The 26,787-nt window shown below is 55.0% G+C and overlaps 1 protein-coding gene across 1 annotated transcript; it reads right to left on the minus strand.

Annotated features, from left to right (window-relative positions):
• Positions 1 to 1,790: 1,790 nt before the first annotated feature.
• On the minus strand, positions 1,791 to 25,185 carry JAK3 (Janus kinase 3). Its single transcript, XM_055372134.2, has 24 exons — positions 25,027 to 25,185; positions 21,306 to 21,502; positions 20,849 to 20,972; positions 20,452 to 20,563; positions 20,099 to 20,244; positions 19,389 to 19,683; positions 18,713 to 18,835; positions 18,462 to 18,619; positions 17,301 to 17,412; positions 16,254 to 16,440; positions 15,039 to 15,166; positions 14,708 to 14,839; positions 13,911 to 13,995; positions 12,706 to 12,833; positions 11,865 to 11,997; positions 11,634 to 11,785; positions 11,354 to 11,504; positions 9,582 to 9,721; positions 9,311 to 9,500; positions 8,470 to 8,594; positions 8,024 to 8,196; positions 7,299 to 7,416; positions 6,904 to 7,014; positions 1,791 to 3,912 (listed from the first exon to the last, which is right to left on the minus strand). The coding sequence occupies exons 1-24, from the start codon at positions 25,140 to 25,142 to the stop codon at positions 3,745 to 3,747; spliced, it is 3,504 nt and encodes a 1,167-aa protein (XP_055228109.1). The 5' UTR covers positions 25,143 to 25,185; the 3' UTR covers positions 1,791 to 3,744.
• Between the last annotated feature and the right edge of the window lie 1,602 nt (positions 25,186 to 26,787).

Raw genomic sequence — 26,787 nt, forward strand, 5'->3', positions numbered from 1 at the left:
TTAATTGTAGAGGCAGGGGTCTTGCTATGTTGCCCAGGCTCATCTAGAACTCAAGTGGTTCTCCCTACTCGGCCTTCCAAAATGCTGGGATTACAGGTGTGAGGCACCACACACGGCCAAGTCTTCGCTATTGTCTTAACCATTTTAAAGAGATGAAATAGATTAACTGAAAAGTAATAATCCTGCATTTTCTGGGGGGCAGGGGGGAAGACAGCGGGCATCTTCCAAGACCAGAAATGTTCAGAATTTTGTTGTTTCTATTACTGTACAAATGAGAAAACTGGGGCACACAGGCCAGGTGCAGTGGCTCATGCCTGTAATGCAAGCACTTTGGGAAGATGGGGCAGGTGGATCACTTGAGGTCAAGAGTTCGAGACCAGCCTGCCCAATATGGTGAAACTCTGTCTCTACTAAAAATACAAAAATTAGCCAGATATGGTGGTGCATGCCTATAATCCCAGCTACTCGGGAGGCTGAGTCAGGAGAATCACTTGAACCCAGGAGGCGGAGATTGCAGTGAGCCGAGATGGTGCCGCTGCACACCAGCCTGGGGGACAGAGACTCCGTCCCCTCACCAGAAAAAAAGAAAGAAAAGAAAAAGAGAAAAAGAAAACTGAGGCACAGAGAAAGGACCCCAAACTTGCCCAAGGTCACAGGAGGCCAAGCAGAGCCCGAGTCTTCTCAAGGCGCCTGACACGCAGGGCTGGGGGTGTCCCATCCGAAGCTCTGTCTCCCCAACACGGTTGTCCCCTCTGGGTGAGCAGGGGCTGGGGGACCCAGAATAGAGCAGGATTTATTTGTTCAGCGGATGCTTGGCCCCCGCTTCATGCCTAGGGGGTCTTATAGCTTTGTTTTCCCAAGGAGGGAATCTGAGGCTGAGAGAGGGAAGGATGCTTGACCCTAGGCAGGAGAGAACCTGGGCTGGAACTAGAGTCTTGCTTGACCCCAGAGCAGCTCCCTCCCTATTTCTACCAAATTAGGGGGCCCTCTGGGGCTAAGAGAGCAGGGACAGGGATCTCTCTCTCTCTCTCTCTGAGTCTCTCTCGGCCTTCATCTCTCAGTTTCCTTCTGTATGTCTGTCTTTGTCCGCGTTTTTCTTTTTTTTGAAACGGAGTCGCTCTGTCGCCCAGGCTGGAGTGCAATGGCATGATCTCAGCTCACTGCAACCTCCACATCCCAGTTTCAAGCAATTCTTCTGCCTCAGCCTCCTGAGTAGCTGGGATTACAGGCATGTGCCAGAACACCAGGCTAATTTTTGTATTTTTAGTAGAGACGGTTTCGCCATGTTGGCCAGGCTGATCTCATACTCCTGACCTCAAGTGATCCTCCTGCCTTGGCCTCTTAAAGTGCTGGGATTACAGACGTGAGCCACTGAGCCTGGCCACTCTCCACATCTTTCCAGCAGTTATGAGGTGCATATGACGGGGGCCGGTCGGTGGGGAGGTGGTCCGGCCCCAGTGATGCTGGTCCTCTCCCCACAGCCTCGCTCCCCCAACCTGGCCTTGTCCTCTGACCACCGGGAGAGCATCCTGTTCCTTCCCCACCCACAGAGAGCCTGTAATCAGCTCCCCCAGGCTGCAGCCAAGGCCAGCAGCTGGGGCTGGGAGTGAGGGGGCTCTGTCCTCGAGGGCCCCAGCCAAGCCCCACCCAGTGGTCCTCCTCCACCAGCCTGCCCTGGGGCCCCCACTGTGGCTCCCTGAGAGGTCTCTGGCCCACAGCTCTAACCACATCCCTCCCAGCTCACACACCCTCTGAGGCTCCCCATCGCCCCAAGTCCAGCACAAAGCATCTTTTCCACTGAATTCCTTTATTCAGTCAACAAACACTTCCAGAGCCCCCTCTGTATTGAGGCCTCAGCCCAGCCCCCAAGGAACCCTGAGGTCAGGGGAGACAGCTGGACACAGACACTTCCCCAGCCCCAGGGTCAGAGTGGGGCTGGAGGGAAGGACAGGGCTACAGTAGTAGTGGGGGTATATGAGGGAAGGCTGCAAGGATGTGGTAACTGGAGTTTTGAGAGACGGATAAGAGTTTTCCAAGGAGGCAAAAGTGGCAGAAAAGCTTTGCAGGTGAGGAGGAGCAGCAGAAGCTTAACCTGCATGAGAATCCCTCTCACCAGTCAGAAAGTTGACCCTGCACAGCCAAGGGGTAAGCTCTGACCATTTTGCAGGGGACAGAACTGAGACCCAGAGAGGGAAAGGAACTTGCCCACTGTCACACTGCATGGAAGGGGCAAAACTGTAGGCTCCAATACTTGGGCTCTTAACCTCCTTACTCTGAGCCTTCTCACGCTTGGCATGCTGTTCCCTCTGCCAGGAATGCCTTTCCTTCCCTTGATTGCGTGAAAAGTTCCTGCCAGGTTTGGTGTCATCCCTTTGTGCCCCTTGTAGGGTGAGGACAGAAAGGGTCCCATTGGACAGGTGGGAAAACTGAAGCCCTAGGACACTCAGATACCATTAGGGTGGACTGGGACCCCAGCCTTTCCTGCCCCCTTTCAGGATCCCAAAGAGATACACGGGCTCCCCTAAAAGGCAGAGTCCCAGCCACAGCAACTGCTCTTGTCCTTGGCTTCCTTCAGAGAAACAGAGATCGGGGAGCAGAAGTCAGATCATACATTTAAAGCTACATGAGGGCCAGGCGCGGTGCCTCATGCCTGTAATCCCAGCACTTTGGGAGGCCGAGACGGGCAGATCACGAGGTCAGGAGATGGAAACCATCCTGGCTAACAAGGTGAAACCCCGTCTCTACTAAAAATACAAAAAATTAGCTGGGTGTGGTGGCGGGCGCCTGTAGTCCCAGCTACTCGGGAGGCTGAGGCGAGAGAATGGTGTGAACCCAGGAGGCGGAGCTTGCAGTGAGCCGAGATTGCGCCACTGCACTCCAGCCTGGGCGACAGAGCGAGACTCCGTCTCAAAAAAAAAAAAAAAAAGCTACATGAATATCCCCATTGGAAATAAGACAGGAAACTCAAAACTAGGTGCCTGTAGTCCCAGCTATTTGGGAGGATAAGGCAGGAGGATCACTGTAGCCCAGGAGTTCAAGACCAGCCTGGGCAATGTAGCAAGATCCTGTCTCTTAAAAATAATAATAATAAATTTAAAAAAATAAAAGCCTGGGTGTGGTGGCTCATGCCTATTATTCCAACACTTTGGGAGGCTGAGGTGGGAGGATCACTTGAGGTTGGGAGTTCGAGATCAGCCTGGCCATCATGGTGAAACCTCATCTCTATTATAAAAAAAATTAGCTGGGTGTGGTGGTGCACACCTGTAATCCCAGCTACTTGGGAGGCTGAGGCAGGAGAATCGCTTGAACCTGGGAAGCAGAGGTCGCACTGAGCCGAGATCGCACCACTGCACTCCACCCTGGGTAACAGAGCGAGGCTCTGTCTCAAAAATAAAAATAAAAATAAAAAAAATAAAAAGAGACAGAGAGAAAAGGAAACTCAGGGGACCAGGGCTTAAGGGGTTGGGAAGATGCGAGAGTCTTAAATTTGGTTCCTTGCTTCTTTGGGCCAGGACTCAGAGAGCCCCACTGACACATATGCCCATCTGTCTTGAACCTTAACAAACTGCAAAGGCCACAGGCTATTCTACAGGCCACGGGAGCCCCCCCAAATGCAATGTCATGGGGGTGTTCCTGAAGTAGAGGACCCTCATAAGGCCTCCGAGGCCCAGAGAGGGGCAGCTCCCTGCCTAAGGTCACACAGCCAGTCAACAGAGACCTAATCCAGAGGTCTGCAGGCAGGAGCTATGAAAAGGACAGGGAGTGGTGTTTGCCCTCTGGGTGAGCAGTGAAGGCATGAGTCTCACACCCCCGTCTTCCGCTCCACAGCATGTCCAGCTGGGGGCCCAGGGCACTGAATGATGGCCGGTCCTGTGGGCTAGGGGCCCAGCACAGCTTCATGAGCTCGTGAACCTGAGGGGCGGGGGACAGATAATGGGGTCGTGCCTGAGCAGTCCAAAGGACACAACTCCCATTCAGTGTATTTGTTTTTGTTTTTTGAGACGGAGTCTAGCTCTCTTGTCCAGGCTGGAGTGCAATGGCATGATCTCGGCTCACTGCAACCTCCGCCTCCCGGGTTCAAGCAATTATCCTGCCTCAGCCTCCTGAGTAGCTGGGATTATAGGCATGTGCCACCACGCCTGGCTAATTTTGTATTTTTAGTAGAGACAGGGTTTCACCATGTTGGCCAGGTTGGTCTCAAATTCCTGACCTCAGGTGATCCACCTGTCTCAGCCTCCCAAAGTGCTGGGATTATAGGCATGAGCCACCGCACCCATTCAGTTTTAAAACACAAATTAAATTCCATCCCATCTCTGCAACAAAAACTCCCATGGCTCCCTATGGATCTTATTTATTTATTTATTTGAGATAAAGTTTCGCTCTTGTTGCCCAGGCTGGAATGCAGTGGTGCGATCTCGGCTCACTGCAACCTCTGCCTCCTGGGTTCAAGCGATTCTCCTGCCTCAGCCTCCCAAGTAGCTGGGATTACATGCACACACCACCACACCTGGCTAAGTCTGTATTTTTAGTAGAGATGGGGTTTCACCATGTTGGTCAGGCTGGTCTTGAACTCCTGACCTCATGTAATCCACCCACCTCGGCCTCCCAAAGGGCTGGGATTACAGGTGTGAGCCACCGTGCCCAGCCCCTATGGATTTTACAACACACTTCTCCTTTCGAGACCACCCTGACCAACATGGAGAAACCCCATCTTAACTAAAAAAAAAAAAAAAAAAATTACAGGTGGCGTGTGCCTGTAATCCCAGCTACTGCGGAGTCTAAGGCAGGAGAATTGCTTGAACCTGGGAGGCGGAAGTTGTGGTGAGCCGAGATTGCGCCATTGCACTCCAGCCTGGGCAACAAGAGCAAAACCACGTCTCAAAAAAAAAAAAAACCACCTCTCCCTGATGCCCTCCTTCGCTCATCTCCATCCCTCCCTCCCTCATTTGTTCCAGGCAGTCACACCTGCCTCCATCGCACTGGTGCTTAAAGGCACCCAGCTCATTACCTCCCCAAGGCCTTTGTCCCTTCCGTGTCCTCCACTGGAAATTTCTTCTCCTAGCTTTACTCATGTGTAGGCTCCTCCTCCTTCCGGCGTCGGCCCCGTAAGAGGCCCTCTTTGACCACCCCACCCCGCCATTTCCCTCTGTTCATCTCTTTCAAGGCACTTATCACTACCAGATTTTTGGTTTTTTTGTTTTGTTTTGTTTTGTTTTGAGACAGGGTGTCACTCTGTTGTCCAGGCTGGAGTGCAGTGGTATAATAATGGCTCACTGCAGCCTTAACCTCCTGGGCTCAAGCAATCCTCCTGCCTCAGCCTTCCTGGTAGCCGAAACCACAGGTGCATGTCACCACACCGGCTATTGCTTGTATTGTTTGTAGAGACAAGGTCTCACTATGTTGCCCAGGCTGGTCTTGAACTCCTGGGCTCCAGTGATCCTCCTGCCTCAGCCTCCCAAAGTGTTGGGATTATAGGCATGAGCCATCGCACCCAGCCTAGAATGTTCTTATCAGATTTTGCTAGTTACTGGGAGGACAGGGTCTTCAGCACCCAACAAGTCCTGGCACACAGTTGGCACTCAATAAATGTTTTTGGCCTGAGCGAATTAATTTATCAATGACCAACTGCATGTCAGACACTTCCACAAAGGTTATGATTATATGATTATAAACCATGAGAGGGTGGGATGTGGTGGCTCACGTCTGTAATCCCAGCACTTTGGGAGGCCGAGGCAGGAGGATCACTTGACCCCACGAGCTCAAGACCAGCCTAGGCAACACAGAGAGACCCCATCTCTTTAAAAAATTTTTTTAAATTAGCCAGGCACAGTGGCTTATGCCTGTAAATCTCAGCACTTTGGGAGGCCAAGGCAGGAGGATCGCTTGAGCCCAGGAGTTCAAGACCAGCCTGGGCAACATAGTGAGACCTTGTCTCTTAAAAAAATTATTTTTATTTGTTTATTTATTTATTTATTTATTTTGAGATGGAATCTTGCTCTGTCGCCCGGGCTGGAGTGCAGTGGCATGATCTCGGCTCACTGAAACCTTCCCCTCCCAGGTTCAAGCAATTCTCCTGCCTCAGCCTCCCAAGTAGCTGAGGTCACACGCACCTACACATGGGTAATTTTTGTATTTTTAGTAGAGACAGGGTGTCACCATGTTGGCCAGGCTAGTCTCGAACTCCTGACCTCCGGTGATCTGACCGCCTCAGCCTTCAAAAGTGCTGGGTTTACAGGTGTGAGCCACCACACCTGGCCAAAATTACTTTTAAATTAGCCAGGCATGGTGATGTACACCTATAGTCCCAGCACTTTGGGAGGCTGAGGCAGGAGAATCGCTTGAGCCCACGAGTTCAAGACCAGCCTGGGCAATATAGTGAGGCTCCCATCTCTAAAAAATTATTTTTAAATTAGCCAAGTGTGGTGGTGTACACCTGTAGCCCCTGCTACTAGAGACACTGAACTAGGGGGATCACTTGAGCTCAGGAGTTGGAGGCTGCAGTGAGCTATAATTGCGCCCCAGCCTGGGCAACAGAGTGAGCCCACATCTATTAAAAAAAAAAAAAAAGAAAAAAAAAACCATGAACTTCACCACCATTTATGGAGCATCGACTGTGTGCTCGGCTTTGAGCTGAGCCCTCACAGGCACAGGTGTTCAGGAGTTTGATCTTCCCTCACCCTATAAGGCATTACTATTCTCATTTTGGAAAAGGGTAAACTGAGGCTCTGAAAGTGCTCTGACTTGCCACACAGTGAGAGAGTAGCCAAGTGGGGGCCAGGATCCTCATCGGCCTCACACTCTAGCCTTTCTTCTCAGTACAGAGACTCAGGCGCCAGCTGGCTTGCCCGAGACCCCGGCCCAATCTACAGACTGGGAAACTGAGGCTAGCCCTGCGGCGCTCACCTCAGCAGGGCAGGCAGGAGGCGCCGGCAGCCTCTGGCCCTCCTCCAGCAGTTCCAGGAGGCGGCAGAGGGCGGGGACATCCCGCTCACATCCCATCATCCGCAGGAACTCCTGGAGCCAATGTGGAGCGCATGTGGTGGGGGAGGGGCCTCCGTGGGTGGAGGGGGAGGGGCCACCCGTGGTGGGGGTAGGGGCCATCTGTGATGGAGCGGGGAGGGGCTGCCTGCACCGTGAAGGGGTCAGAAAGGTGAGGAAGGGTCCTCCCCACTGGGGCCTATGATGCTGGGACCAGGTGACCCCATGCTAAAGAGGGACGCAGGCGCAGACAGGTTGGAGATTGGCCACGAGGGGCGTGGAGGGAGAAGAAGGCTGGGGGCCCTGGGAAGCCGACTCACGGCCGAGGGGCTGCAGCTTTTGTCGCAGTAGGTGAAGAGCTCGTACAGGACGACCCCGAAGCTCCAGACGTCTGACTGGCGAGAGAAGATGTTGTCCGAGAGGGATTCGGGGGCATACCTGGAGAGGGGACAAGGTCTTGAGATGCGACGGTGGGGAAAGGACAGGAAGAGGGGGGCAGCCTTGGAATGGGGAACTAGTCAGGGTAGGTGGGGACTGTGAGCAGGTCAGTCCCGTCTCCAGGGTCTCGGTTTCCCTGGCTGTGGGATAGGTGGATTCTCCAGCCCTGGGAGGTGCCTGGGAAGAGCTAAGGCTGTGGGGAGGAGGCGGGGGCAGCACGGAGGGGCGGAGATGGGGCGGGGCCAGAGCCGTGGGAGGGGGAGGGGCCAGAACTGGGCGGGGGGAAGGGCGGAACTAAGAGGGGGGCCAGCCCTGAGGGGCGGAGCCAGGGTGTTGGAGGGGTGGGGTTCTGAAGCTTGGGCGGGGCGAGAGCTGAGAGAAGGGCGGGGCTAAGGCTGGGGGCCGCTGACAGCAGGGCAGCGGGAGACTGAGGAGCCAGTGCTGTTGAGGGGGCGGGGCTCTGGGGAGTGGGAGGGGCCAAAGCTGCAGCGGAGGAAGGGCGGGGCTAATGCTGGGGAGCAAAGCAGCGGGAGGGGGCGGGGGCATGTCTGGGGGCGGAGCCAGAGCAGTGGGGAGTAGGGGCGGAGCCTGGGCGCGGGTTCCCCACCAGAAAATGGGGCTCTGGCCCGGCTCGCGAACCACGTAGTAGTCTTTGTCAAGCGGCAGCAGCTTAGCTAGGCCGAAGTCAGCGATCTTGACGTGTGCCTCGCTCTCCACGAGGATGTTTCGGGCAGCCAGGTCGCGGTGCACGCAGCGGCGGGAGCCCAGGTACTCCATGCCCTGCGGGCGGGCGGTGTGAGCGTGCAGAGAGGATCCCAGGATAATCCGGCAGGTACCCCAAGCGTGACCTGGCACCCCAACCCAGACCCCAACTATCACCCTACCCCCGAGCCATCCTCCACTGAAGTTCTGATCCTGAGCCCTAAGCCAACCCCACCACCCCCGAGACCTGGACCCCAAACCACTCCTCAGCCTTCACCGCGACCTCCAAGCAGACCCCTGCCCAGGCCGAGCCAGCTGAATCCCCACAAGTCCCGGGGCGCCCCCTCGCACCTTGCAGATCTGCGAGGAATAGAGAAGGAGGCGGCTGGCATCGAGGCGCGCGCGGTGCCGCTGCAGGAAGTCGCGCAAGCAGCCGCTGGGCAGGTACTCCATGACCAGCCGCAGGCTCTGGCGGCCTGGAGAAGGCAGGAGCTGTCACAGCAGGGCCCAGCCCTGCTCGTCCCCCCATTCTTCCCCCCTTTCACAGTGGGACCTTGTGTCCCTCTCGACCTCAGTTTTGCTGACTGTAATATGGGAACCGCAACAATGGCACATTGTTAATATCTCTTGAGTACTTTCTACAACATACATTGATGTGTTTATATATCACGGCCAGGTGCAGTGGCTCACGCCTGCAATCCCAGCACTTTGGAAGCCTCACTTGAGGTCAGGAGTTCAAGACCAGCCTGGCCAACATGGTGAAAACCCATCTCCACTAAAAACACAAAAATTAGCCGGGTGTGGTGGCACGCTCCTGTAATCCCAGCTACTCTGGAGGCTGAGGCAGGAGAATCACTTGAACTTGGAAGGCAGAGGTTGCAGTGAGCCGAGATTGAGCCACTGCTTCCAGCCTGGGTGACAGAGCGAGACTCTGTCTCAAAAAAACAAACAACAACAACAACAAAGTGAATATCACAATGGCCCATTTTTCAGCTGGAGAAACTGAGGCTCAGAAAAGTTAAGGTTTCACAACTGGTAAGGGGTAGAGTCAGGATTCAAACCTGTAACCCATGTGAATCTGGATCAATAATCACGTTCCCAGCCCACCTAAAGTGGCCTGGCAGGAGGGTAAGAATGTGCACTTTGAAAAGCACCCATACGTCTTGGTTCACTCATCCGGGAGCTGGCTCACCCGGGCCATAGCTGACACCACGATACTTGACAATGAAATCACTGTGCAGTGCTTTGAGGATCTGAATCTCCCGCTGAAAGTCCCTCTGCTGGTCTGGCCCGCTGTGCTGCAGCTGTTTCACGGCCACCAGGGCACCTGTATTGTCGCCTAGCGGGTCATAGCGGCACAGCTCCACGCTGCCAAAGTTGCCCTGGGGGATAGCGGGACTGATGTCCAGGCACCTGGATGCTGCCCTGCCCTCTCTAGCCCACCCTGGCCCTGCCCACCTTACCTTGCCCAGCTGTGAGATGTACTTGAGGTGTCTCTCCTCGAAGATCGTGGGGTCTTGGCAGGCATAGAGCTGGGCACCATTCCACAGCCCATCACGAGGTGCCAGGGCACCAGGTGTGGGGTCTGAGAGGAGCTCATAGTCTGGGGTGGGGGCATGGGCAATGGTAAGCAGCGCCTCTCATCCTGGGCCCCACTCCTGAGTTGACTTGCTGTGCAACCTCCATCTGCATATTGACCCTCTCTGTGCATTATGGCAGGGCCATTGCAAGCCAAAGGGTACCTTGTGGAGACTGGAAAAAGGTGTCTCCCACTCCGTCCCAGGCAAAGGAAGCCTCCTTGTGCAGTGCACACCCTGTGCAACTCCACATGGCTACAAAGATGGAGGACATGATGAGAACTCATTTCCCCAGTTCCACTGCTATGAGATGTGGCCACATGACTGAGCTCAGGCTGATGGACAAGATATGCTGGGTGCCCCTCCAGTCCTGACCCATGGAAACCTAATACGGGGCCCTCCACACTCTCTCTTTTATCTGCAGAGGATCCAACGGGGACCCAACGCCTGCGGTGAGTGCAGCCACTAAGTGAGAGGTTCCTGTGGGCCTGGACACCCTCATTGAATGAAGACTAAATATCACACTGGGCATGGTTGTGTGTGCCTGTAATCCCAGCTATTTGGGAGACTAAGGCAGGAGGATTGCTTGAGCCAGTAATTCAAGACCAGCCTGGGGAACATAGCAAAACCCCATCACAGAAAAAAAAAAAAAAATCCAGCCTGGTGTGGTGGCTCATGCCTGTAATCCCAGCACTGGGAGGCTGAGGTGGATGGATCTCTTTGAGACCGGGAGTTCAAGACTAGCCCAGCCAACATGGCAAAACCCTGTCTTTACGAAAAAATACAAAAATTTAGCCGTGTTTGGTGGCACACCCTTGTAATCCTAGCTACTTGGGAGTCTGAGGTGGGAGAATTGCTTGAACCAGGGAGGCAGAGGTTGCAGTGAGCCACGATCACGCCACTGCACTCCAGCCTAGGTGACAGAGGGAGATAGTGTCTCAAAAATATAAAATAAAATAAAATAAAAATGCATACAGGCATGCATCACCATGCCTGGCTAATTTTTTGTTTGTTTGTTTGTAGAGATGGAGTTTTGCCATGTTGCCCAGGCTGGTCTTGAACTCCTGGGCTCAAGCGATCCACCTACCTATAGCTGGAACTATAGGCATGAGCCACTGTGCCCCGCCAAACATTTTTTTAAAAGAATGAAATAGACCAGACACGGTGGCTCACACCTGTAATCCCAGCACTTTAGGAGGTAGAGGTGGGTGGATCACCTGAGGTCAGGAGTTCGAGACCAGCCTAGCCAATATGGTGAAACCCCATATCTGCCAAAAATACAAAAATTAGCTGGACGTGGTGGCACACACTGTAATCCCAGCTACTCAGGAGGCTGAGGCAGGAGAATCGCTTGAACTAGAGGTTCAAGGAGGTAGAGGTTGCAGTGAGCCGAAATTGTGCCACTGCACTCCAGCCTAGGCAACAGAGCAAGACTCTGTCTCAAAAATAAATAAATAAATAAAATTTCATCATGTTGAACCTTGAACTGAGGGGACTGTTCGTTACAGTAGCCGTTGAAGCTCACACTGACTGTCACAGTCACCAACCCCTCCAACCTCGCCAGACACACAGGGCGTGGCCTGCTGCAAACCACGCTCCTTCCACTGGGCCCAATATGACATCACAGCCCTTCCCACCCAACCCGTCCCAGCGGGCACCTGAAGAGATGAGGCTATTGAGGTCACGAATGACGGCTCGGAAGGAGGGCCTCTGGACCGGCTCATAGGCCATGCACTGTTGAATCAGCAGGGCCAGCTCTGTCCACTTGGGGGCCGGCAGCTGCTGCCGGTCCTCATAAAATTGGAGTTTCTGAGGTGAGAGGAGGAGTCGGTAATCCCCAACCCAACAGACCCACCCCAATCTCCCCAGACTGGATGTCAGTCTGCCCTTCTGTCAAAGTGGGGGTTCGGAGACCGATGCCAGGTGAGGGGCTCTGACCTTAGCAGGATCCAGGGCACTGATGGGCATGGTGACGCCACTAAACACTTCCCAGACCGTGGCGCCGAAGCCCCACTTGTCAGCTTCCAAGCTAAGTGTCTGGGCCTCCCGGAGACACTCGGGGGCCACCCAGGGGATCCTGTCGGTGAGCACTGAGGGAATGAAAGTGGGATCAGGGATCCACTTCCTTGCCCTGCTCAGCCCCTCCCTCCTCCGCCTCCAGGAACTTACTCTCCAGGCTTAACACAGCGGGGCTGACCCCAGGGTCACTCAGCTTGATGAAGGGCGGGCTCCCATCAGCCCCCTCCCGAGCCAGGAGCACCTTCCGGGCAGAGACATTGCCATGGGGGAGGCCTTTGTCCTCCTAAGGGGGCCAGGCACAGGAAAATGCCCGGGAGGGTTTGATGAATGAAGAGTCTGTTTGGCAAACTCCTATACACCCTTCAAAACCCACTTGGTACTGCTCAGACATGCTCCAGCATCGTCCCTGACTCCTGACATCCTGTCTTGCCCCTCTAGTTCACCCCCTACACTGACCTGGCTATGTCCCTCCCCTTCTCAAACACCACCCCATCCTGTGACTCCCCAGTGCCTTTGACACAAAGTGAAATCTCCTCAGCCTGGCATTCAAGGCCCTTGCGCAAGCTTCCAATGAACTTCCATTCCACACTTGCACCCTGGTCTCCTGCCAACAGAACTGCCTGATAGGCCCCAGGGGATGCAACACACTATTTAGCCTGCAGGCCTTTGCCTAGGCTGTTCCCTCAGCCTGACATTCCTTCCTTCCTTTCTTCTCTTGATGAACTTCTACTCAACTTTCAAGGCCCTATCTCCAGTGTTCCTTCTTCTAGGAAGCCTTTCTTCCTGCCCAGCCTCATCATTCACTACACGCCCTGACATCCAAGAATGACTTGTTCTCTTCTAGTGTTCTCACAACCTCAACCTAAAATGCCCTCCCCTCGAACCCTTACCAAACTCCTATGCATACTACAGAGCCCACTCCCAATTCCTCTTCCACCCAGAGAAAGCCTTCCCTGGGAATGGAGGGTGGAGCAGGCAGAGGAGCACTCACCAGATAGTTGAGGGCGTAGGCCAGCTGTTTGACCACCTGCAGTTTCCAGCTGGCTGGCACCAGGTGGCCACGTTTTCGCAGATACATGTCTATGGCCCCCAGGTGTACAAATTCCTGCACCATGGTGCCTGGTTGGCAGCAGGGAGAGGCGGGGTTGGGAGACTGAACTGCACTTGTGTTGAGCAGGTTCTGCCAACACCCTGGCTCTCAGGGTCTCTCAAACTCTCATCTCTGTCTGTTCCCTCCCCTGCTGCCTCTGTTCATACAGTACTCACCTCTCCTCCCACCTGATCTCTGAATGATTTGCCTGGAATGCCTGGAAGGTGCTGAGCCCTGTCTGTATCTGTATCTCACTTTTTTTTTTCTTTTTTCTTTTGAGACAGAGTCTTACTCTGTTGCCCAGGCTGGAGTGCAGTGGTGCGATCTCAGCTTACTGCAACCTCTGCCTCCCGGGTTCAAGCGATTCTCCTGTCTCAGCCTCCTAAGTAGCTGGAACTACAGGCGCATGCCACCACACCCGGCTGATTTTGTATTTTTAGTAGAGACGGGGTCTTGCCATGTTGGCCAGACTGGTCTTGAACTCCTGATCTCAGGTGATCCACTCACCTCGGCTTTTCAATTACAGGCATGAGCCACCATGCCCAGCCTCTGTATCTCACTTCTAACCCTTTGCATGTTCTGTGTCCTCTGCCTAGAACATCCCTCTTCCTTTCCTAATCCACACCTGTCCTTATCTTTCCAGGTTAGAATGCATCTCTGTCTTCCCACAAGCATTGCCCAACCCCCAGCCTGGCCCAGCAGCCTCTCTGACCATCCACAATGCTCTGTGCTGCCCTCCTCACACCTCATCACACCCTGCCTGTCATATTCTAGGCTCTGTCCCCAGCTCCTGGCCCATCCTGGACTCCCAACCAATGAAACCAAGGCTCAGAAAGGCTACGTGACCCGTACAAAGCTGCAGAGATTAGAAAGCCAGGTTTGTCTGACTTCAGGTCATTCTGGGGCTGGATATGGGTGGGAACCTGGAGCCGCTTTCCAAGGAGTGATGATGGAGAGACATAAATAAAGGGTAATGAACACGGCTCCCATCCAGGGTGGCCCAGTGTGTTGCTGGTGCTGTCATATAGCGGCTCAGAACAGAGGTGGGAAGAACAGCCTGGACTTGGGTGAGGCAGGGGTGGGGTGGGTGGGTGGGGGGCTCTCACTGTCTCCAGCCATGCACACGCCGTGGAGCAGCACGAGATGCCGGTATGACACTTGGCTCATCAAGCTCGCTGCTTCCAGGAATGACTGGGGAAGGTGGGAAGGGAGAGAAGATGCGTGGGTTTCTTCCACTCCAATAATCCCAAATTTTGTGCTCACAGACCTGCCTTAGGGGAACACCTGGCCACAGGTCACCTTTGGCCCTGGAGTCTGCCATTAGTGCACACAGTACTACCATGATTTTCTGATACGGGACAGAAGTTCCCACTATCATCTATGGTGTTTTTTTTGTTTTTGTTTTGAGACAGAGTCTCCCTCTGTCACCCAGGCTGGAGTGCGGTGGTGCAATCTTGGCTCACTGCAACCTCCGCTTCCCAGGTTCAAGCGATTCTCCTGCCTCAGCCTCCCGAGTAGCTGGGATTACAGGCATGCACCACCATGCCCGGCTAATTTTGTATTTTTAGTAGAGATGGGGTTTCTCCATGTTGGTCAGGCTGGTCTCGAACTCCCGACCTCAGATGATCTGCCCGCCTCAGCCTCCCAAAGTGCTGGGATTACAGGCGTGAGCCACCGCGCCCGGCCTAAAATTTTTTTGTAAAGACGAGGTCTCGCTATGTTGCCTAGGCTGTTCTTGAACTCCTGGCTTCAAACCATCCTCCTGCCTCAGCCTCCCAAAGTGCTGGGATTACAGGCATGAGCCACCACGCCCAGGTCCCCGTGTGTTTTTAAATTTCTCTGCATCCACGACCCCCTCTCCAGCCAGCCCTGACTCCAAAAGTCTGGTCCCCATCGCTCTCACCTCCATGCAGTTCTTGTGCTTGGCATCCATCACCTTCAGCAGCACCTCTGTCTTTCGGGCCTCCCCATCCACCACCTCATGGCGGCAGCCCCGGTAAATCTTGGTGAAGGACCCATGGCCCAGGTTCTCATGCTGAATGGTGAGGGGACAGCAGAAGAGGCCAGTGAGGGGGTTCCTGCAGGATCCCAGCCCAAGCGAGACATAGCTGCTGGCCCCATTTTACAGATGGGAAAACCGAGGCAAGGTAAAATTATAGCATATGCCTGAGGCCACACATCTGAGTCTCTGGACCCCAGACTGAGGTATCACCTCATTTCCCAGGGCCTCTTACCCACTCCAGGCTGTCAGCAGGGATCTTGTGAAATGTCATCTGACTCAGCTGGTATTGGGATTGGGGCTGAACCAAGGATGATGTGGGTGGGCTGTGACCTCTCTGGACCACGATCAGGTTGGACTTTTCTATGGGGAGAGGATGAGGGAGAAAAACCAGAAATCAGAGGTGAAAAGTCCCCAAGGGTTAGCTAACTCATGCCTTAGTTTGAGGTACCCTCTGGAAGCCGACCCTGAGATGAAGACTTCAGGGCACATGGCTTTTTGTTGTTGTTTTTGTTTTGTTGTTGCTGCTGCTGTTGAGACGGAGTCTCACTCTGTCACCCAGGCTGGGTGGGCAGTGGTGCGATCTCAGCTCACTGCAACCTCCACCTCCCAAGTTCAAGCGATTCTCCTGCCTCGGCCTCCCGAATAGCTGGGACTACAGGTGTGTGCCACCGTGCCCGGCTAATTTTTTTTTTTTTTTTTTTTTTGAGACAGAGTCTCGCTCTGTCACCCAGGCTGGAGTGCAGTGGTGCGATCTCGGCTCACTGCAACCTCTGCCTCCTGGGTTCAAGTAATTCTCCTGCCTCAGCCTCCCGAGTAGCTGGGACTACAGGAGTGTGCCAGCACACCCGGCTAATTTTTGTATTTTTAGTAGAGATGGAGTTTCACCATGTTGGCCACGCTGGTCTCAAACTCCTGACCTCAAGTGATCCATCTGCCTCAGCCTCTCGAAGTGCTGGTATTACAGACGTGAGCCACTGTGCCTGGCTGGCACATGGTTTATTTGAAAGGAGATCCAGAAAGCCCCCATAGGGATTTGGGATGAGCGACAAGGAAGGAAGGAGCCCTGCAGGGGGCTTTAATGAGCAAGTGGCACTGTGGACAACCAGGGATCGGTTCTACTAGGGATTCTGGGAGACTCAGAAGAACTCACATCTCAGAATTGTCCCATCAGAGGGGTTTGTCCAGGAGTGAAATTCACCCAGAGGAAGAGCTGAGAGCTGGAGAGAGACTAGGTGCAGATGACATGGCTCACATCTAGCTGTGCCTAGATCAAGCCAGACCTAAAGGTTATATATCTCTAACTTCCTGAGCCAACAAATCACCTTTTCTTCCCTAACCCACCTTGACCTGCAGTTTCTGCCACTTGCCACCCACACAGGAGCTGTCACAGACATAGAAAGCCAGGGTCCCAGATCAGCCACTCATTTCGGGGGAGGAAGGGGCTCACCTTTGGGTCTGGGGATACAGCAGGAAGTGAGGGTCACTGCCACCCCATCTACGTGCAGCCCCCCATCCCAGCAGGTTGCCAGGAGCTCTCGAAGACTGCTGTGGGGTCGGCTGAGGCCAACCAGAAGGAAGGTTCCTGTGGGGCTGCGCCGGATGAGGCAGCCCTTATAATCAGGACCAAGGGGTGTCTGCAAAGAAGAGTGGCCCCTGAGTGGGACTGAGCAACACTCTCCCTCTCAGTCCTTCTTCCTTTTTTTTCTCTTTTTTTTTTTTTTTTTTTGGAGACAGAGTCTGGTTCTGTCACCCAGGCTGGAGTGCAATGGCGTGACCTTGGCTCACTGCAACCTCTGCCTCCCAGGTTCAAGCGATTCTCCTGCCTCAGCCTCCCAAGTAGCTGGGACTACAGGTGCCCACTACCACGCCCAGCTAAGTTTTATATTTTTAGTAGAGACAGGGTTTCACCATTTTGGCCAGGATGGTTTCGATCTCTTGATCTCGTGATCTGCCTACCTCGGCCTCCCAAAGTGCTGGGATTACAGGCATGAGCCACCGTGCCCGGCCTTTTTTTTTTTTTTGAGACAGAGTCTCGCTCTGTTGCCCCAAGCTGCAGTGCAATAGCGCGAACTCTGTTCACTGCAATCTCCATCTCCCAGGTTCAAGTGATTCTCCTGCCTCAGCCTCCCGAGTAGCTGGGATTACAGGCTTGCGCCACCATGCCCAGCTAATTTTTGTATTTTTAGTAGAGACGGGGTTTCACTATGTTGGCCAGGCTGGTCTCGAACTCCTGACCTCAAGTGATCTGCCTGCCTTGGCCTCCCGAAGGCTGGGATTACAGGCGTGAGCCACCGTGCCCAGCCTCAGTCCTTCCTCCTAAAGCACCATGAACTCATTCCAGTCTTTAGACCTTTGAATATGCTGTTCTGTTCACCGGGGGTGTCTTTTCCCTCCTATTCTTCAGGAACCAAATGCTGACTGATCTTTTAAATCTCAACTCAAACGTCACCTCCTCCAGGCAGCCCTCCACTACCCACCCTAGCAGTAGACCGACCTGGACACAGACAGTGAGGAGGAAGCTGTCAAAGTCCTGGGGGCTGCGGCGGAGAACATAGGAGCCAGGACGTGAGCCCCCAGTCTTGAGCTTGTTGATGGCAAAGTCCAGACTGTGGGGGAAGGTGAGAGGGAATGGGGAGGAGTCAGAGATAGAAGACAGAGAGACCTGGGCTCAAATTCAGGTACCTCTGTAGCCCTGGGATCCTTGCCAGGTGACACCCTCCCCCCATTTATAAAATCAGCCATGGGCCAGGCGCGGTGGCTCACGCCTGTAATCCCAGCACTTTGGGAGGCCGAGGCAGGTGGATCACGAGGTCAGGAGATCAACACCATCCTGGCTAACACCGTGAAACCCCGTCGCTACTGAAAATACAAAAAATTAGCCGGGCGTGGTGGCGAGCACCTGTAGTCCCAGCTACTCGGGAGGCTGAGGCAGGAGAATGGCGTGACCCTGGGAAGCAGAGGTTGCATTGAGCCGAGATCGTGCCACTGCACTCCAGCCTGGGCGACAGAGCCAGACTCCGTCTCAAAAAAAAAAAAAAAAAAAAAAAAAGAAAATCAGCTGTAAGTCTTGGCCTCTTCTGGGAGATTGTTTGTTTGTTTGTTTTAATAGAGACAGGGTCTTGCTTGGTTGCCCAGGCTGGAGTGCAATCTCAGCTCACTGCAGCCTCCAACTCCTGGGCTCAAGTGATCCTCCTGCCTCAGCCTCCAGAGTCGCTGGGACTACAGGTCAACCACCACATCCAGCTATTTTTTTTTTTCTTTTTTTGTAGAGATGGGGTCTCTCCTGTTGCCTAGACTGGTCTCCAACTCCTGAGTTCAAACAATCCTCACGCCTTGGCCCCTCAAAGCGCTGCGATTGCAGGTGTGCCCCACTATGCCTGGCCCTTCCTGGGAGATTAAACAAGAGGCTGTAGGTGAAGGTGGGCGACTTGTCCATCTCCAGGAAATGGCCCTGGGGTCAGAGAGAGAGAGAGTAGTGGTCGCCCTGTGAAGCAGAAGGAATACTTCAGCTTCACTGAGTGCTGACTGTGCGGCAGGTGTGGTTTGAAAACTTGACCCCTGTCCAGGGCTCCTGGAAGGTGAGGACACCGAGGCATAGAGAAGGGGAGGGGCCCTGAGAGGCCACAGAGGCCGGGAATGGGGGACAGGTCCTTACGTGATGGGGCCGTGGCACTGCTCGGCCACTTCCTCCAGCAGCCTCGGCGGTGCCACCTCCTTGCAGAAGAAGTGCTGGGAGTCCGTGGTCAGCCGGAAGTAGCCGTCCACGAGCGCCACGAACGACAGAGCCTCGGGCAGCCCTGGGAACTCGGCCTCCTGCGAGGGACAAGCGTCAGAGCCCAGTGAAACCCGAGGGTGCCGGTCCCGCCCTCGGGGTAAGGCTGGAGGGGAGGGGAATCCTGCACCCACTAAAATCTGGTTGTCTGTCCTGGTAACAGTGACCAGGCGGTGCTCCCCGGCCGGGCCAACGCGCGGGGCCTGCTTGATGCTAATGTCTACGATTTCTGGAAAGTCGCAGAAGGGCTGGAGGACCTGGGAAGGAGGGGGAGTACCGAAGTGGGGGCCCTGCTGGACCCCGCCAAACCACGCCCATGAACCCACCCCCAAGCCACACCATCCACTCCCTATCCCTTTCCCACTCAACCCTTCCAAGCCGCGCCCCCTCCTATCAACTCCAACCTCTCAACACCTCCCCTACCCATCCCCAAACATCTCCCACCCCCTCTGCCAATCCCCGCCTCCTTCTCTCTGCCGGACCCCGCCCCTTGATCCCTGCCCCGCTTTGCAGCCTCCCAGCTCTCGGAGCCTCACTCTGTCTCTCAGTCTTGCCTCGTTCCAGCGCCCACCCACCCACTCCTCAACCCCTCCCATTTTCATTCCCGGGTCGCTCAGCCCAACCCTTCACTCAGTTTGCCCCTCCCACTCCCGCAGTCTCCTCCCTCACTAAGCCCCGCCCCTCATTAAGCCTCGCCCACTTCCCCATGTCTTTCGTTTTGGCTCCGCCCCACATCCCCTACCACTCTCCGGCCCCTCCCCGAGCCCCGCCCCCACGTTGGCCCCGCCCAGCGGGGGAGTCCGCCCTCACCTCCTGTTCTCCCTGGGTCCAGGCGATGCCGCCGTCACCAGCCACGCGGAGCAGCCCCAGCCCGTCGTGGCCACCAAGGGCCCCAGGGAGGCCCACGTGGAAGGTCTCGGCGGCCCCGGCTGGATCCAGCCGCTCCAGGTCCATGATGTACTTGGCCATGAGCGAGTGCCGGTCTGCCTGGCAGGCGGCCACGCGGCGCAGGGCTCTGCGCACCGTCCTCCGAATACGCCTCCGCGTCACGAAGCTCAGGCCCTGGATCAGGTCGCGCAGGCTTGGGGGTAGGCAGGCCTTGTAGCTGCAGGGGTTGGAGGGGAGGGAGCCGGCCCTCAGCGTCTGGAGGGGTCCCCGCGGGGACACACACAAACCCAGGCTTTAGCCCAGGGGCTGGGGTGCTGCCCTAGTTGGGGCATGAGGCACACACAGACTCTCATTCAGGGTCAGGTATGAGGACCGGACCTCAGAGTAGGGGAGGGCCATTGGCGCCCACAGGTCGGACAGGGACCCCACAGGCCTTTTAGCTGGGGGAGGTCAGGTGTCTGTCCAGCTGGAGCCTGGGGGTGGAGAGGGCTGGGTTCGTGGGAGGCCCTGGGTCATAGGAACACCCTGAAAGCTTGCAGGAGAACTCCATGGTGGGAGCCCGGCAAAGCCCCGATGGAGCCCACGTTGCTCATCCCAAGCAGAGGCCGTCCCCACAGCCTGGTGGCTCTCACCTGACAGTCTTCAGCAGCTCTCCCGGCCGCTGGGCCTGCTCTCGCGCCATCCGGGCCAGGTCCAACACGGCCAGGCTGAGACACTCACCCTGCTCCTTGAGACTGAGGCCCACGGGGAGGCGCCCACTCACCAGGTCACTGCGGTGCTGGGGGGCCGCCACGGGGAGCATCAGCTGAGGCCACCCAACTTCAAGCCCTGTTGTTAACCTGCAGACCCCCCTAATCCTGGGCTGACCCCCACCCCTGGACTGCCACAGGGAGGGTCAGAAGAGGCCCCACCTGATTGCATGCCAGCCCTGATGTTGCCCCTTGGGCCCCCAACCCCCTGGGTCAAACCCCAGGCAGAGCCCCACCTGGGCAAAGAGGTGCTCCAGGACTGGCAGGTCAAGGATAGCGCTGGCCAAATCCTTGCGTAGCCCGAAGCGGTGGCACTTCTCCAGCCCAAACCAATTGGGGAAGTAAAAGCTGTGAGGAGAGGAGAGAACCCTGGGATGAAAGTGCAACCCAACCTCAGTAGGAGTGACATTATGGTGGGGGCAAGGGACAGATTCTGCGGAGTCCTCACAGAGCCCAGCTTGTACCTTTAACTTGCTGTGTGACCTTGGGCAGGTGACCCACCCTCTCTGGTCTGTTTCCTCACCTGAGAAATGGGTAGTGATCATACCTCCCTGGGGCAGGGGTGTGGGCACCTCGAAATGCAAGGAGATGATAAAATTGTACAATCCCTGGGGGCTGGGGGGCACTTCCTACCGAATCCTGTAGAGCAGGACTTGGGTGCTGGCATCCTCCACGGAGAAGATGTGGCTCGGGGGGAACCAGCAGGACAGGTCCTCCGTGGCCAGAGCAAAAAGGGAGTGGTACACAGGCAGGATGCCTACAGGGGATGGTCCCATCAGCTCCCTCCTGAGTCACCCCATCTGTGCCCTTCAGGAGTGCCAGCATCATACCCAACCGTCCAGATCCTTCCATACCTCAAGGTATGACCAGCTGTTCCCTTCATGTGCCGTCACACCTCTCCGTCTGCACAGGCCATTCCCTCTGCCTCAGAAGCCAACCCTGCACACCTTTCTCCATTACCAAACTCCTACTCATCCCCCAAAGCCCCAGCTCCAATGCTGACTTCTGCAGGCAACTATTCCAGCTTCCAGTCTTGGCCCCACACAGCCCTATCCTTCCCTCTGGCCCGATCCACTAGGGATGCACTCACCGCTGGCCTTGGCAGCCTGCACGCACAGGTCCTCAGCCAAGTGGTCCCCAAAGGAGAAAGATAGGCGCTGGGGGGGCCCGGGGCCCCGAGCGGGCAGCAGCACATGCAGGGCACCAGCCTCCGTGGACAAGAGGCTGCATGAACGCTGAGGGATCAGGGGCGTCTCTTCACTTGGAGGTGCCATGAGTGCAACTTGCCTGGGGCACAGAGAGAAAAAGCCCCTCAGTCCTGGTCAGAGGGGATTGGACTTCTGAGCAGGGAGGGCATGGAAAGGAGTGCTGGAGGCCGGGTGCGGTGGCTTATGCCTGTAATCACAGCATTTTGGGAGGCCGAGGCGGGAGGATCACTTGAGGTCAGGAGTTTGAGACCTGCCTGGCCAACATGGCGAAACCCTGCCTCTAAAAAGTGCAAAACTTAGCCGGGTGTGGTGGCGCGTTCCTGTAATCCCAGCAACTCGGGAGGCTGAGGCAGGACAGTCACTTGAACCTGGGAGGCAGAGGTTGCAGTGAGCCAAGATTGCACCACTGCACTCCAGCCTGGACAACAGAGTCAGACTCTGTCTCAAAAAAAAAAAAAAAGAAAGAAAGAAAGAAAGAAGGAAAGCCTCCCTGGGATGGGCCCAGGAGGAAACTGGCCCCCTGCTTCCAGCCCCCAACACCTCCCACCCGCTCGCTCACTTGCTCTGAGAAACCTCAGCACTCAGGGCCCTCAGCTGGGTGGGGCAAGGGGTGGGGCTTCGAGTCCCCTGAGAAAAATTGGGGAGAAAAAGGAGGTCACTCAAATTGACCTGAATGAAGAAGATCTGAAGAAAATGTTGGGAAAAACAAACACAAACAAACAAAAACCTAAGTTCCAGCAGGGCGCGGTGGCTCATGTCTGTAATCCCATCACTTCCGGAGGCCAAGAAGGAAGGATAGCTTGAGACCAGGAGTTTGTTTTATGTTTTTTGCTTTTTTGAGACAGAGTCTCACGCTGTCACCCAGGCTGGAGTGCAGTGGCGCAATCTCAGCTCACTGCAACCTCCGCCTCCCAAGTTCAAGAGATTCTCGTGCCTCAGCCACCCCAGTAGCTGGGATTACAGGTGGGCACCATCACGCCCAGCTAATTTTCTTGTATTTTTAGTAGAGATGGGGTTTCGCTGGTCTCAAACTCCTGGCCTCAAGTGATCAGCCTGCCTCAGCCTCCCAAAATGCTGGATTACATGTGTGAGCCACCGCGCCTGGCCGAGACCAGGAGTTTGAAACCAGACTGGGCAATATAGCGAGACCTCCTCTCAAAAAGAAAAAAAAAGCCTTGTAATCCCAGCACTTTGACAGGCCGAGGCAGGTGGATCACTTGAGGCTAGGATTTTGAGACCTCATCTCTAAAAAATTAGCAGGGCATGGTGGCACACCCCCATAGTCCTAGCTACTTGGGAGGCTGAGGCAGGAGGATGCCTTCAGCTCTGCAGGTTGAGGCTGCATTGAGCTATGATCACACCACTGCACTCCAGCCTGGGCGACAGAGCAAGACCTTATCTCTAGAAAAAAAACACAATACAAAAACTATGATCCAAAATAATGCCCCGTGGCTGGGGTGGGGCAGCATTAATGAGGGTTTTTTTGTTTTTGTTTTTGTTTTGAGACAGAGTCTAGCTCTGTCGCCCAGGCTGGAGTGCAGTGGCACAATCTCGGCTTACTCTGCATCCTGGGTTCAAGTGATTCTCCTGCCTCAGCCTCCCAAGTAGCTGGGATTACAGGGGCACGCCACCATGCCCAGCTAATTTTTGTATTTTTGGTAGAGACGGGGTTTCATCATGTTGGTGAGGCTGGTCTGGAACTCCTGACCTCGAGTGATCCTCCTGCCTCGGACTCCCAAAATGTTGGGATTACCGGTGTGAGAAACTGCGCCCGGCCTAATGAGGTTTAAGACAATCAGAGGACTAGGACCCCTAGGACTCAGCCTTCGCAGCTGTGAAATGGGCTGACTCCCCAGCATCCTCATTGAGGTGGTTTGCTGAGTGCAATCCAGGCCTAAAGTGTCAACTCAATTAATGTGCATTAATTTGTATATTTCTTGATGATGTGCCGGTAAGTGATCAACAAACGCCTGTTAAACCAAACAGGAAGGGCAATTGGCACAGTGGTGTGGTGGTTACCGTGGGAAGGGAAGTCTTGTGGGGGAAAGAACCTTACCAAAGGGACACTTTGATGTCACCGATGCCCAGACCAAGAATGAGCACATTCCTAGTCCCAGGAACCTTGGAGGAGCCCCATCTCTCCCACAGAGAGATTGATGCCTAGTTTTGCCCTTTATAGAAATAAAATCACACAGCATAGCCTCTCTATCGTCCCCTCAACATCAGCCAATCAAGTTTGTTTGTTTGTTTGTTTGAGACGGAGTCTCGCACTGTCACCCAGGCTGGAGCGCAGTCGCACGATCTTGGCTCACTGTAGCCTCTGCCTCCTGGGTTCAAGCGATTCTCATGCCTCAGCTTCCCAAGTGGCTGGGATTACAGGCGTGCAGCACAGCGCCCAGCTAATTTTTCTATTTTTAGTAGAGACGGAGTTTCACCATGTTGGCCAGGCTGGTCTCAAACTCCTGGCCTCAGGTAATTCGCCTGCCTTGGCCTCCCAAAGTGCTGCGATTACACACGTGAGCCACATTGCCCAGCCTTTTTTTTTTTTTTTTTTTTTGTAGGGGGGAGGACGGATTCTTGTTCTGTCTCCCAGGCTGGAGCGCAGTGGCATGATCTCGGCTCACTGCAAACTCCACCTCCCAGGTTCAAGCGATTCTCCTGCCTTAGCCTCCTGAGTAGCTGGAATTACAGGCACCCGCCACCAAGCCTGACTAATTTTTGTGTTTTTAGTAGAGATAGGGTTTCACCATGTTGACCAGGCTGATCTCGAACTCCTGACCTCCAGTGATCCGCTGGCCTCAGCCTCCCAAGGTGTTGGGATTAAAGGCATAAGCCACTGTGCCCAGCCCCAATCGAGTTTAAAATAAGGCTTCGGTGGCAGTGGCGCCCCACTGCAATCCCAGCTACTCAGGGGGCTGAGGCAGCAGGATAGCTTGAGGCCAGGGGTTAGAGACCTGCCTGAACAACATAGCAAGACCCCCATCTCCAAAACAACAACAAAAAAATCTTAACAAAATATTATTATTTTGTAATATTGAACAAAAAAAAAAAAAAGAAAAGTCAGAGGTGATGTTTGGTCCCAGAAAACGCCATAGTTTTTTTGGTTTTTTAAAAATGTTTGTAGAAATGGAGGTCTGGCTATGTTGCCCAGGCTGGCCTTGAACTCCTGGCCTCAAGCTATCCTCCCGCCTTGGCATCCCCTGTTTATAATCCTCAACGTTCTGCATCCTGGCATGGTCGGGTACCCTGTGTCTGGACCGGGAAGGCCTGGAGGGTAGGGGCTGGGAACTCCGCCCCCCAATCCCTCCTCCCCAATCCCTCTTCCCCACCCCCCAACCCCGCAGCCCCCGTCGCGCATGCGCAGTGACTCCTCCAGGTCCGCAAGGCAGGCGTCTCCCGGCCTTAGTCAAAGCTGAAGCCCAGAGAAGCGAGCGATCAGAGGACGCGAGTCTCGGCTCACGTCTGTCTCGCAGCTTTCCTCCGAGGCCTGGAAGGCGAGCTAGCCTTTGCCCTGGCAGCACCCTGCCCCAGCCCAGCCATCCCCAGCCACCACCATCCTCCCCCAGTGTCTGGGCAGAGCCCTGCGGCATCGCCAGCTCTTACCTAGCGGGCAGGGACCCTGGACCTTCGAAGGGAGGGCAGAGCCGGGAGGCAGCGAGAGGAAAGTCCCACTCGGCTCCTTCCTGTGTGGGCCCCTTGGTTTCCTGAGCCACTGTCATTTACCGAAAGTCAGGGCCCTGCGGGAGCCGGGGGCGGGGAGGCGGGCAAGGAGGGGCAGAAAGTTCCGGAAGCCTCTGCATCAGCCGCCCCGTTCAGACAGGCTGCTTGAGACCCCTAAGCCAAAGGAACTGATGATAGCACAGAGAAGGGTCTGGGTCACACCAGGGGCTCAGCCGACTCTAGACCCACTTGTTAAGTGGGGCTCTGGCCCGGCCCTTATTGCCTCAGTTTACCCATCTGTAGCATGTGTGTGTTGGGCACCCAGTGGAACTAATTTTGCACCCAGGGAAGGAAACCAGGCTGGATTTGCCCAGGAGGGAAGCAGGGAAGTTGCCCCAGAGGAAGGTCAAGTTCTTCTTTGAGGTATTTCTCCCTTAAGACTCAGGGAGACGCTGGGCGCAGTGGCTCACGCCTGTCATCCCAGCATTTTGGGAGGCTGAGGCGGGCGATCACTTGAGGTCAGGAGTTTGAGACCAGCCTAGCCAACATGGCGAAACTCCGTCTCTACTAAAAATACAAAAATTAGCCAGGCGTGGTGGCCTGTAATTGCAGCACTTTGGGAGGCTGAGGCGGGCGGATGACTTGAAGTCAGGAGTTTGAGACCAGCCTGGCCAACATGATGAAACCCTGTCTCTACTAAAAACAGGAAAATTAGCCAGGCCTGGTGATGCCTGTAATCCTAGGTACTCAGGAGGCTGAGGTGGGAGGATTGCTTGAATCTAGGAGGCGGATGTTACAGTGAGACGAGATGGCGCCACTGCACTCCAGCCTGGCAACAGAGCGGGACTTCGTTTAAAAAAAAAAGAAAAGACTCGGAGAGATAATGACCCATTTCTGCCTGTGGTGCCCTGGGCCCAGCCCTAAAAAACCAGGTGGATCCGGCCTGGCCTCTTGGAACTTGTGATCTGGCGCTGAGACAATGAGCAAATGAAGGAGCCAAATCATCGCAGACAACAAAGAAAGCCAGGGTGTCAGGACAGGCACAGACTGGAACTTGGACCCGAGGCAGGACAGGGAGCTGGCCAGGGAAAGGGTGCTCCAGGAGGAGGGCACAGGATGGGCAAAGACCTTGAGAGGGCAGTGATCTTAGCAGCTTGAAGAGCAGTCAGGAGGCCAGGGGCAGGGGTGAGATGAGGGGGAAGGGGACTGCAGGGCGGTCAACAGGGGCAAGATTGTGGGGGGACAGGGGGATCAGGGTCTTTGGGAGAAGGGTGGGTTTTGCCCGGAGCATAATCTGGAGCCACAGGAGTGTTGGAAGTAGGAGCTGTTATAAATGGAAGAGGCAGAAGGCCCGGGCAGCATCCAGATGCAAAGAGACTTGGGCCAGTGTTCTTAGGATAATAGGATCAGAGCCCCGGAAGTAGAGCTTCAGGAATAGACTGATAAAGTGGTGACCAGGTGCAGTGGCTCACATCTGTAATTCCAGCACTTTGGAAGGCCCAGGTGGGAAGATTGCTTGAGCCTAGGAGTTCGAGACCAGCCTGGCCAACATGGTGAAACCCCATCTCTACTAAAAATATAAAAATTAGCTGGGCGTGGTGGCAAGTGCCTGTAATCCCAGCTACTTGGGAGGCTGAGGCAGGAGAATCACTGGAACCCAGGAGGCAGGCGGAGGTTGTAGTGAGCTGAGATTGTGCCACCGCA

Source organism: Gorilla gorilla, chromosome 20, assembly GCF_029281585.2.
Source record: "Gorilla gorilla gorilla isolate KB3781 chromosome 20, NHGRI_mGorGor1-v2.1_pri, whole genome shotgun sequence".
Lineage (NCBI taxonomy): Eukaryota > Metazoa > Chordata > Mammalia > Primates > Hominidae > Gorilla > Gorilla gorilla.

What these genes read in the sequence shown, in the direction of transcription:
- JAK3 (XM_055372134.2), bottom strand. Translation starts at nt 25,142, where the DNA reads ATGACAGTGGCTCAGGAAACCAAGGGGCCCACACAGGAAGGAGCCGAG. An exon ending in GGCCAGAGCCCCATTTTCTG is followed by an intron (nt 7,417 to 8,023) that starts GTGGGGAACCCG and finishes TCCCCTCTCCAG; the next exon opens with GTATGCCCCCGAATCCCTCT. An exon ending in AAAGCTGCAGCCCCTCGGCC is followed by an intron (nt 7,015 to 7,298) that starts GTGAGTCGGCTT and finishes CATTGGCTCCAG; the next exon opens with GAGTTCCTGCGGATGATGGG.